This window comes from Castor canadensis, chromosome 6 (genome assembly GCF_047511655.1).
Source record: "Castor canadensis chromosome 6, mCasCan1.hap1v2, whole genome shotgun sequence".
NCBI lineage: Eukaryota > Metazoa > Chordata > Mammalia > Rodentia > Castoridae > Castor > Castor canadensis.
Genome location: NC_133391.1, coordinates 27884067 through 27896397, shown reverse-complemented (window position 1 = coordinate 27896397; position 12331 = coordinate 27884067). Strand labels below are relative to the sequence as shown.

At 41.9% G+C, this 12331-nt stretch overlaps 1 protein-coding gene across 1 annotated transcript in view; it reads right to left on the bottom strand.

Annotated features, from left to right (window-relative positions):
- Positions 1-2483: 2483 nt before the first annotated feature.
- Positions 2484-12331, bottom strand: part of Gucy2c (guanylate cyclase 2C) — a 66184-nt gene continuing 56336 nt past the window's right edge. The window contains exons 24-27 of the mRNA XM_020180227.2: positions 8876-8974; positions 7059-7153; positions 4849-4925; positions 2484-3126 (exon numbers count right to left, since the gene is read on the bottom strand). Of these exons, the coding sequence (XP_020035816.1) occupies positions 2952-3126; positions 4849-4925; positions 7059-7153; positions 8876-8974 (446 nt within the window). The 3' untranslated portion in view covers positions 2484-2951. The remainder of the gene's footprint in view (positions 3127-4848; positions 4926-7058; positions 7154-8875; positions 8975-12331) is intronic.

Here is a 12331-nt window from a genome sequence, read left to right as displayed (position 1 = left end):
TCACTTTCTATTTCCTTTAATCTATGTTTATTAATTGGGCTCTCCTGTAAGGAAGAGTTATCTTTTCCCCATCATTTATTTATATATTTAATTATCTATTTACATCAGTATGGAATCATGGATATTTATCTTATTTTTGATGTTTTAATTCTATCACTATTTTTTCCCATTTTTGACCCTTGGGAGCTCTTTCAGACTGGTTTGGTGACATGATTCCTGCTTTTTTTTTTTGTGTGTGGGACTGGGATTTGAAACCAGGACTTTGTGCTTGCACAGCAGGTGCTCTACTATTTGAGCCACCCACCAGTCCATTTTGCTGTGGTTTTTTTGGAGATGGGGGTCTCATGAACTATTAGCCTGGCTGGCCTTGAACCATGATCCTTCCAATATCAGCTTCCCAAATAGCTAGGATTTATAGGTGTGAGCTTCCAGTGCCTGGCTATTTGCTTCTTCTTTAAAAACCTTGAAAGCCCTTTAATGCGTCATGTTTCTTTTGGAGAATGGTATTTAGAAACTTTAATCAAGGCACTAAGTTGTGTTCATTGTTATTGGGGTGTCACTACTCTCAGGTCCTCTCAGCCAATTAGTATACACACATGTATACTTTCAAAAGTCCACACGATTCACAGTAATACCTCTGATCCATCCAGCTGTTAAGGTTAAGTCCAGCATTCCCCCTTTGCTTACTTATAACTTACTTCTCTGACAATGAAAAACCTGTTGCTCACAGTCATATATTTACTTAACCAACTTTTGTGTACGCTTAGTGTTTTCAGAATTTCTCACCCATGATCTTCTGAGAAACTAACTTATCATTAGACTAATATTGTTTGGATGTGAAATGTCCTCAAAGGCTCATGTGTTGAAGGCTTGGTCCCCTACATAGCAAAGCTCAGAGGTGGGGCTTTTGGGAAGTGCCCGGATCATGAGGACTTTGGCCTCATCAGTGGGTCCATAATTTGGTGGGCTATTGGAAGGTGATGGAAACTTATGATGTGGGACCTAGTTGAAAGGAGTGGGTCCTTGGAAGTGTGCCTTTGGGGACTATATCTTGTCCCTGGCCCTTTGGTCCCCCCTGCCCCACCTCATGCTTCCTGTCTGCCATGAAGTGAGCGGTCTCCTCTACCACAAGTCCTGCTATTATGTTTTGCCAGTATTCCTCTTTTCTTTTCTCTCTCTCTCTCTCTTTTTTTTTTTGGTGGCATTGGAGTTTGAACTCAGGACCTGACACTTGCTAGAAAGGCCCTCTTACTACTTGAGCCACTCTGTTAGCCATTCTCTTCTTTTTTGTGGTGCTGGGTATCAAACCTACAACTTTGTGCATGCTAAGCAAGTGTTCTCCCACTGAGCTACATCCCCAGCCTATCATTATTCATTTCTTTGTATGGATTCAAGTTTCTATCTACTATCAAATTCTTTCTGCCTAAAGATCAACTTTAATGATTTATTAGCAATAAACCCTCACATTCTTTTTTTGGGGAAAGTCTTTTTCATCATTTTGAAATATATTTTTTTCTTGGCATAGAATTTTTTCCTATGAATACTAGAGATGCCATTCCATTGTCTTTTAGCTTACATAGTATTTGTTCTTCTATGTGCAGTATACCTTTTTATCCCTCTCTGCCTGCCATCACAATTTTTTCTTTGTGTTTCTCCCCAGAAGTTTGATTATCTGGTTTTCCCTTTCAGAACTCCAGTTATTCTATACTGGAAAATCATGGTGTAGCCTACATGTCTATGATTTAATGTCCACGTGGATGTTATATATATGTTACACATGGCACCAAGCATCCCTTAATGAAGAGGCTGCATCTGAGAAACGTCAGGTGCTTAGAGACATCGATTACTTCACAGTAAGAAAAGAGCAGTCTAGGAACTGGACCCTTGCCTGTGTCTCAGGTCCATACAGCTAAATGGGCAAACCAAGGCAAAGCCTCTGAATTTTTTTTGTTTGTTTGTTTGGTTTTGGTTTTCTGTTTTTGGTGGTACTGTGGTTTGAACTCAGGGCCTTGAGCTTGCTAGGCAGGTGCTCTCCCATGTCCCTAGCCCTTCTGTGCTTTATTTTTCAGGTAGGGGCTTGCATTTTTGCCCGGACCAGGCCTCAGACGGTGATGCCCCTACTTAGGCCTCCCATGTAGTTGGGATTACAGAAGCCTGCCACCATGCCTGGCTTATTGGTAGAGATGTGGTCTTGCAAAATTTTTTTTTGCCTGAGATGGCCTCAAATCAGGATCCTCTAGAGTAGCTGGGATTATAGACATGTACTACTTCTCCTTGCAAATTAAAGCCTCTGATTAAACTCCCCAAATCCCTTCATGTGCAGTAGGTGATCCTGACCCTCAGAGTTCTCACCCCTGAGCAACAATGGTAGCTTTCTCATGCTTCACTGGAGGAGGGAGGTTAGTCAGTTTTTTAGCAAGTGTGAGATGATGTCTGCTACCTTCCAAGAAAATGGGTAGAAGATGTAGAAACATATACCTGGCCTCTGAAAACTTTTAACTTTTATTTTTACTTAATATACAGTGTATTTTCTACAAAAATTATGAGTTAAGTATATTTTAATAAGATAAGATATCTAAAATATAATTGAGACAATTTAAAAAATCCTCGTTTGTACAGAAGGAAAAAGAGCCAATAAACAAAAACAAAAACAAAACAAATGGAATAAGAACAAAGTCTCCTCAAATTCTAGATAGCATATTCCTTCTTCCTCTTGTCCAGGTGGGTGCCCCCTGGGTCAGCGGTGAGACTGTGGCTCCAGAGCACAAGGTAGTTAAGTCACTGAGAATGTGACTCTGACTCATGAAAAAAGGCTGTGTTCCAGACACAGCAGTGGGCTAAACATCCTTCTGAATCATTGAGGTCTCAGGAAAATGCAAGCTTTCAGGAGACTTTTGCTGTCTAAGTGCAGCTGGATTTAATCTGTGTAAGTCCTGACACCTCATTTAGGTCTAAAAATAGGTGTCTTCCTGGTCTGTGGTGTTCAGTTGCAAGTACTCCAGAGTGCCTTTCTTATAACTGGCTACCCGGGTTGGTTTTCGGCTTTTTATTCCTGAAGCCTGTCTTTTCTGTAAAGAGTTGACAATCATGTCTGAGAATTCTGCTTGCAAACGCTGTTGATTCTCCCTGGAAGAGAGGGAAGGGGAGAGAAAAAAAGGAACCCCTCAATAATTTACACAGAATGTATCTTAATCCCAGAATCATTGGTTCAGTTCCCCAATTTTACTCATTAAGTGCCTGTTCTAGGCTAGACACAGGAAGTCCCAAGAATACAGAATGACCTTGCTGTTATGAGCTTAAAGGCCTGCCATCCCCCATGTGTGGCTGTAGAATGAGCAGAATGTATGACAGGAGGAAACGCGACTTCAGAGTGAAACAGCATGTTGCTAGCATTTGGAGGCATTGGTGAGAGGACCTAGGTCTCCCTAGGCCATTAATACCAGTGAGGAAAATTTTAAAATGCCTGCACCCTGAAAACTCATTAGTATCACACATACTTAGGGGTGTAGCTATTGCTTGGGGATTGCTCAGGATGGCGGTGGATCCCAAGTTTAAAATGGGCTGGGGCCCTCCTGGTGAGGAGCCAGGTTTTCTATGCCCGAGGAAAAGTCTAGGTTGTCTTGGCATCTCTAGTAGCTTGCCATCTTCTGGTTTGATACGTAGGCGTCTGCAAGACAGGTTCTGTACTTTAGCCAAGGCTGCAAGATTGAATGCCACAGCACCTATCAATGGGCCACTGGAAGACAAGCTGGTCAACTTTAGGAGAACCGAGACCTATTGGTTAGACCTGACACTTTGTCTTCCTCATCTCAAGGAGAACACAGACTCCATGTTAGACCAGAACCATGGTCTTGGGGCAGGGGGAGGAATCCTCGTCATCAGGTGCCTCCGCAGAAAAGAGGTAGACAGGAACGTCTTTACCCCAGCGCACTCTGCTCTTGTAAGAACCAGACATGCATAACATGAACTTCCAACTGCTTTCTACTCTCCTGAGCTGGCCTGGAACACAACCCTAGCTAAATCATACTTTATGCATGACTTTAGTCAGTTTTTCAGGAGGCACGAGATGATGGCTGGTGCATTCCAGGCAAATGGGCAGAAGAGGTAGAAGCACATATTTAGACTCATTAACTTTTAACTTTTATTCTTGTCACTATATAGCATATTATATGTTAAGTAAATGTTAATGGAGATAAGGTATTTAAAATATAATTAGGCCAGGTATGGTGGTGCAATCCCAGTACATGGGAGGCTGAGGCAGGAAATCTGAGAGTTTGAGGCCAGCCTGGGCTACAGTGTCTCCAAAAAGAATTACATAATATATATTTATATATATGAATTCTATCATCTATCTATAGACAACTAAAAAAAAAAAATCCTGTCTTGTGTGCAGAAGGAAAAAGTGCCAGAAAAACCAAACCAAAATAAATGGAAAAAGAACCAAAACTCTCAAGTTCTTTCCTTGAGAAAGAATATACTCTTTTCCCCTCTTTCCCATGTGAAGCCCCTGAGATGGCCGTGGGAGAATGACTCCAGAGTCCAAGGAAGTTATGTCACCGAGAACAGACATCTGATTCATGGAAGGTCAATGTTCCAGTCAGGGCAATCAAGTAAGGACTTTCGTGTGTCATTGGGGACTCAGGGAAATGGGATTTCAGGACACTGAGCTCTAGCAGCTGGAGAAGGGAGGGTTCGAAACCTCTCCTCTGTGTTATCTTCTGTGTCATATTCAACATGTCAGTACCACTTGCAAAGCTATAGCTAACTTAAGTGGCTGTAGGCAGCACAATGCACAAAGCTTCCCTCCCTCCCATCGCCCCCCACCCCCCACTACACCCAGCAGCTTACACAGTTGGTGGAGTTGGCAGGTTGAACTTCTGGTCCTTCATCCCAGTCAGCCAGTAGGTCATCTCTGTCCCTCTTCCCTAGTGACACAAAAGATGTAGGTGCCATGGAGGCTGTAAGACACTGCAGCTCTACCCAGTGTTCCTACAGTGACCTGTTTCCAAGAGGCTTATCACCTCTGCATTTCACCTCACCACACCACACATTCCTGTATGACTTGTGTTATCTCTAAACAAACTTTTGTTTCCAAATGTCTTTAAAAAAATAAGTCTCTCACTCACTAGGCAGGCTTTTTTTCAAAGTAGATCTTCCTTTTCCCCAAAAAGATACTTTAAAATATCACTATAGCAACGTTACAGGAATTCTGACTTGTAAAGGAAAACTTGTAATTTGGCTATGCCAACAAATTCAACCAGTTTTCATTGTCTACATTTTCTTTTATCCCCTTGGCAACAAAGTCTTTTTTTTTTTTTTTTTTGCAGTACTGGGATTTGAATTCAGGGCCTATACCTTGACCTACTCTTGTACCAACTCTTTTTTGTAATGGGTTTTTTCAAGATAGCATCTCGTGAACTATTTGTCCAGGCTGGCTTACGTTGATCCTCCTGATCTCTGCCTCCTGAATAGCTAGGATTACATGTGTGAGCCACCCAGAAGCAACAAAGTTTTGTCACAAAACTTTTGCCACAGTTTCCCTACCTTAAGTGTGAAAATTATAAACATACATACATTGTAATAAGCACTCCTTAAATGACATTAATTTGGCTCATCTAGAGGCTATCAAATGAATGTAAACTTGGTGGGAACTGTTTTTGCTACAGCTTATCTTTGAAAAGATATGGGCTGGTGGAGTGGCTCAAGTGGTAGAATGCCTGCTTAGCAAGCATGAGGCCCTAAATTCAAATCCTGGTGCCACCAAAAAAAGGTATATATATATATATATATATATATATATATATATATATATATATATAAAATCATTTAAAAATATGTAATCATTTTTTAAAATGATGATTTTCTGGCTCTGTTTGAGATGCAGTACTCTGTAAACTACTTCTGTTTTGAGGGGAATGTTCTTGGGTAGAAAACATTTATGGAAGACTCAAAAAGTTGAGTGTAACATCAGAACACTTTTACTTGAAAGGACACTTTTTTCAAATTGCAACAAAAGAGTACAGGACTGAGTACTATGTCTACTGGAAACAAAATCTTTTTTCTTTTTTTGGGTGGTTATGGGGTTTGAACCCAGGGCCTCACACTTCCTGGGTGGGTGCTCTACCACTTGAACCACTCCATTAGCCCTGTTTTGTGTTGGTTTTTTTTGAGATAGGGTCTCGTGAACTCTTTGCTCAGAGCTGCTTTGAACCTTGATCCTCCTGATCTCTGCTTCCTGACTAGCTAGGATTTATAGGCATGAGCCACTGGTGCCTGGCCAGGAAACAGAAAATCTTATAGGCAGTAGCTGGATTCAGACCAATTGTGAGAAGATTGTAATACTAACTTTTGAAGAGCAGCCTGAAAGCCAACTGTGACAGTTGGAGGACAGCTGTTTTAAATGTGAGGTGACTTTGGAGGTCAGCTGCTTTAAATATGAGGAACATAGAGCAGTGATCTTCAAACTTTAGTGTGATCACAAGTATATAGAATACTTGTGAAAAATACGACTTCCTGGTCTACACCCATAGTCATAGCAGGGCTGGCGGGGTGTCCAGGTACCTGTGTTTTTAACAAGCACACAATAATGCCAGGTCAGGTGTTTTGGGCCACACTTCACAACTCACTGATGGAGAGCTTCAGAAAAATAAAAGCAATAGAGGTGACTTCAGTGAGCAGCATCTTGCAGGAAGAACAGAGAAGTGAGGAGACGGGGGTTTTGATCAAGTTCACTAAGTCCTGCACTAGACTGGGCTCTTGGGGTTGGAGAGGACATGGGGGAAAAGTTTGGATATATGTAGAGGAGACGGTCATAGCCATCTGTAGCATATTAGTCATGGTTCAATATCCAAGGAGCAATTTGAAATAAAGGAAAGCTCTGAGTTCACGTGCTTTGGTGAAGATTTCTTCACCAAAGGGATCACTTGGAGGTCACAGAGGCGAGTGCAGAAATGGATGTCTTATGTTCATCATCCTCTACGTTCCTGGTCAAGTCTCGCAGGAGGGGCCCACGTGTGCCTGGGAGTGTGTTCTGTGTACTACCTCTGTGGATTCCTTACCTTTAAGTAAGTTTCTCCTCTCACTTCATACAGGAACTGGCACTCCGTTCTCTTCAGGGTGGCAATAGTGGAACCACTCATGTGAATTCTTAGGGCTGGAGATACAAAACAGAGAAATGAAAATCTCCACCTTTGTAAAATCTGTCACGTGGCCAAATTTGTTTCCCTTTGATTCGAGATATCAACAATACATGAAGCAACTATCCTAAATCAAAGAGAACCACATATGGCTATTTTAGCAAAAGACTCCTTAAAGATAACATCAGTCATAAGGAATATTATCACACTGGGAAGAAGGAGGGAAGGTGCTGTGTTTCAGTGTTCTGAGTGATGGAGATTTCTGGGTGTGTCCATCAAGTCTCATTCCATCTCAGAGTGAAGTCACTGGGGCTGAGTTTTGGGTCGGGGCTTGTAGTGCAAAGCTTGGGGGTTGGAATTTGGTTTGGGGTTCCCATGCTAAAGTTTAAGGCAATAGCTAAAGTGCTGGGGACAAGATAAAAATGCAGGGTCTTGGTTTTCTCAAACTTTCCTCTTCTGGAACACTCTTATCCTTTTGAAAAACAAGTGGCAAGGGCATTTGTAGTCACAGGTCCATGGCTGTACAGCACCTTTCTCACTATGGGTGCCTGATACAATAATAACAATAACAATAGTAAGAATTATGGCAGCCACAAACTGTCACCTGCCATGTGCTAGAGGATTGCTACATGAGTAACATAACATCATCCCAATTCCTTCCAGAAATAGACCCAGCAAGGTTGGAACCTGATCCTCAATTTACATCTTCATCTTTCTGAGGCCTAGAAAGATCAAGTAACTTCCCCCCAACTCATACAGACAGTGATTAATGTGATGATTTTATCTCAATTTTGTCTGACTCCCACCTTATTCTTTTCTTTTTAGTTGCTTATTTTATTTGCTTATTTGAGATAGGGTCTTGCATTGTAGCCCAGACTGGCTTCAAACCTGTGATCCTCCCACCTCAGCCATCTAAGTGTTAAAATCATAGTCATGTGTACTATGACCAGCCTATTCTTTTCTTTGTACTACAATTTTTCCAGTACATACTTGCATACCAAAATACCACCCTGTCTCCTTCGACCATGTCACTGGCTGATGCTTCTTCCTCTCTATCATGTATTTCACTATCACCAGTATTTATTGAATCTTCTACATGAAGCACATTTGCCTCTTATCTTTTCAAGCAAATGAAATACACATCTTTGTATAAAATAAATACCTAAATATTTTTCTTTACTAAAATGAATGAAGTCCTAGCTAGGGGTATGGTGGTACATGCCTGTAATGCCATCACTCAGGGGGTAGAAGAAGGAGGATCAGGAGTAGGAGGCCAGCCTGGGCTTCATAGTAAGACCCTATGTACAAAAAAATACAAAAAAACAAAAAACCAAACAAAACCCCCCAAACAACCAAACAAACAAAAACAAAGGGAAGTAGGAACTCGAACCAGCATTTACAGTCTGTATTTATCCCACTGCATTATTTTTAGCTTACATGGATCTCTGCTAAGCTTCATAACTATTCTAGGTAGAACATGCCTGAATTCATTTTTGAAGAGTCAAAAATACAGAAACAGTCTAAAACTGAGCCAATAAGGAAGACTATAATAATTATCAATATTCGACAACAACAAAAAAACAAATGTAACAAGGAGATGAGTGACACTGGATCATGTCCAGCCAATGTGAAGGATTGCTCTGCATCTTTGCATTTTGTTGTGTGCTGAATTCTACAACTGCCCTCTGCTGAAGATAGAATCTTGGTCCCCCAAGGAAAACCATAATCGTCCTTCTTACGGAGGCCGGTGGATTCCATCCTGGAGGCAGTATTGACAGTATCGCCAAATAGGCAATAACGAGGCATCTTGATTCCCACAACTCCAGCAGCACAGGGACCTGAAATGGACAGAAAGCTGGAAGTAGACACAGGGGAAAGTGCAGAGTGGAGCTAAGATGGGGAGGCATCTTCTCAGGGTCACTGTGCTGAATCCTTCACGTCATGGAGAAATGTGAGCTGCGACTTTTGCTTGAAGTGGATGTACCCAAGGGAAGCATGGTTACTCAATGCATGCTTTCAGAAAGTTGTTGATCTAGCAAGGAAAAGTTACATTTTCACTGAACAAGAAAGCATCCAGAAGCAGGGTGTGGTGATGTGTCTATAATCCCAGCTAATCCCACTGCTCAGGAGACTGAGGGAGGATCTCAGATTTGAAGCCAATCTGGGCTACACAGTGAAACCCTGTCTAAATCCCCCCTCCCTAAGAAGAAAGAAAAAAGTCCTTCAGAGAAAATGGAAAGTTCTCAATATTTTAAAGACAAGGTTCTCAGGAAAGGTAAAGGTGATCCCATTGCTTGCTCACTGGACCAAACCACACAACCCTGAACTCTGGACTCCTGGAGTCATAGACTTGAAAATACAATGGCCCAGGTTTGCTTTATATTTATTTAGGGTGGCATTTCTGGAATTGGTGGCATTACAATGGAAGACCCAGAAGACAAGGACATTGAATAATCTTCCCTAAGCATGGGCCGTGTGAATCCCACTGGCTGGAGAAGGCCTGTGGCACAAGGATGTTCTAACAAGCAGGACAAAAGCCAAGGCAAGACTGCACTGCAGCATATCAGGCAGGAAAGGAGGGTTGTTTAGTCAGGTATTTGTGTGGGATGACTGAGTGCAAGGAGTTAAAGATTAACTCAGAAACTGCAAAAGTTTCTGGGTGGTATTGGAGATTGAACTCAGGGCTTTGTGCTTGCTAGGCAGGTTCTTCACTGCTTGAGCCACTCCTCCAGCCCTTTGTGCCCAGATTATTTTGGAGATACAGTCTCACTTTTTGCCTAGGCTGTGATCCTTCTGTTTTATATATCCTGCCATACCTGGGATGAGAGGTGTCCAGCTATTTGCTGAGATGGTGCCTTACAAAATTTTGCCCAGGTGGCCTCTACCCTCCTGATCTCAGACTCCCAAGGGGCTAGGGTGACAGGTGTGAGTCACTAGTGCCTGACAGAGGCAGTTTCAGCTTTCTGAGCTCCCCAACTACACCAGGCTCTACATTAGGACTGGTAAGTCTGTTGACTAGTGACTCCTTACTTCAAAAATGAGTGCTACAGCTGGGAAGGGCCTATAGTAGACAAATCTCCAGATAGTGTATCTTCTTCTCAATTGTCAGTAACTTTGCAGCTGCCCAATTTCTTAGGCCTAAACTCCTAAGGTACCTAGTGGTGGCTAGTAGCTCCTCTCATGCCAGCCCAGTGTGATCATGCCTTGGTGTTCAGTCCAGACACTGAGCAAGTCACAGAGGAAAAGAGACCAGCAGAACCCCAGAGCGCCATTCTCCCAACTTGGTTCAGTCATTCTTGCTGCTAACCCTTCCTCCCCATCTGGTAACTTAGGATGGGCTAGAAAAGGAACAATCTGGTGCTTCAGTGGCCTGAAGTTCCCTCGTGTAGCTATGGGAACATCTGTGACATTTGCTGGGCTGATTGAGGATGGCCCAGCTGCGTTCCTGGCTATCAAAGATACGGTAGCAGTTTTTAACTTCTAGTTATTGTCACTTTGAGAGTCTCATCAATTCACTTCTAATCAACAGATATTTACTGTCAGGCTCTGTGCCAGGCCCTATAGGTCCGGACGACTTTAGCAAATGCAGTTGTCTGACCCTTGCCACAAAGCTTGGGTGATCTTTTAGATTTTCTTACTTTGGGTCTTCTGAAAGGCTTAGAGGGTAGAAAAAGGAGCAATGATAAAAAATTATATAGATGTGATTTAACACAGAAAAAACTGTCTTAACAATTACAGCTTTACAATACTGGAGTGAGTCAGCTTGGGAAGTAATGAATTTTCAGGGAGTCCTAGGATTTTTCTAAAAGGGGCTATATTATTATTTGTTTTGGAAACCGCAAAGACAGTTGTGCCTTGCAAAGTGTTCATAGAAATTACATTTGAACCCCTCTCCAACTATGTTTTTTTGTAATACCTGCAGCAAATCTCAAATCTCTGTGTCAAGGCTGTTAAAGTAAATTTGGCCAGAAACTGCCTCCCACCTTGAGTCGCTATGTAACCAACTACAACCTAGCTTGGGTCCTAAACAAACTGAAAGCCTAATTTAGAAATATACTTTTGTAACAAATACCTGAGTCTCAGCTACTCATAGCAGCAGAGCATCAGCCAATCACAGGTTGCCAATGGATCATATCATGCCCAAATATGGCAAGCATGGAGCTGTAGCCAATCAGGTATTTTCTGTACATCCTTTTCTCCTTTCTTCCCTTACCCTCTCTCCCTCCCTTTCTTTTGCTCATCTTACATCTCTTTCCTTTTTTTTCTTTTTTCTTCTTTCTTTCCTTCCTTTCTCTTTCTCTCTCTCTCTTTTCTTTTTTAAAAAAATTTTAAATTTATTTTTTTAATTTAAAAATTTTTGTTATTCTTTTATTCACATGTGCATACATTGTTTGGGTCATTTCTCCCCCCTGCCCCCCTCCCCCACCTTCTCCCCCCTTCCTCCCTCAGTTCCAGGCAGGTCCTTTTCTGCCTTTATCACTAGTTTTGTTGAAGAAAAGACACAAGCCTAATAAGGAAGACAAAGCGTTTTTGCTAGTTGAGTTGAGGATAGCTATACAGAAATATTCCTAGCATTGCTTTCATGTACACATGTTATGACCCAAGTTGATTCATCTCTAACTGATCTTTACCCTGGTTACTGATCCCCTTCTCATGATAACCTGTCGTTTTAAGGTTTCTGTATTAGTTCCTCTGGAGTGGGGACATCAAATGCTTTCATGTTTTGGTTTTCCACCTATTTCTATATCACCCAAATGTGCTCTCCCCTTGTCATGTGGTCCCAGTCCAACCACATTGCTGCATTTGCCCTAGATCTAAAGTCTGCATATGAGGGAGAACATATGATTTTTGGTCTTCTGAAGTTGGCTGACCTCGCTCTTTTCTTTTTTTGAAACAGGATCTCACTACGTAGCTCCTTCTGGCTTCAAATTTTCCATCCTCCTGCCTCAGCACAGCTGTATGCTACCACGCTTGGCCTCACTTCAGTTTTCTGTCTATGGATACTGCCTTCCCAAATTAATGAGTGGGGCTCTCTAAATCCCTTCTGGTTCTGAGGGCTACAATTTGTGAATCATTTTTTGCTCAAATAAATTCTGTTATTCTGCCTAAAGATTTTTCTTTTAACAAGGCTATGAAACTGTCATTGTCTTTGAACTGATCCATGTACTTTCTGTACCACTATAGTGGAGCCATAT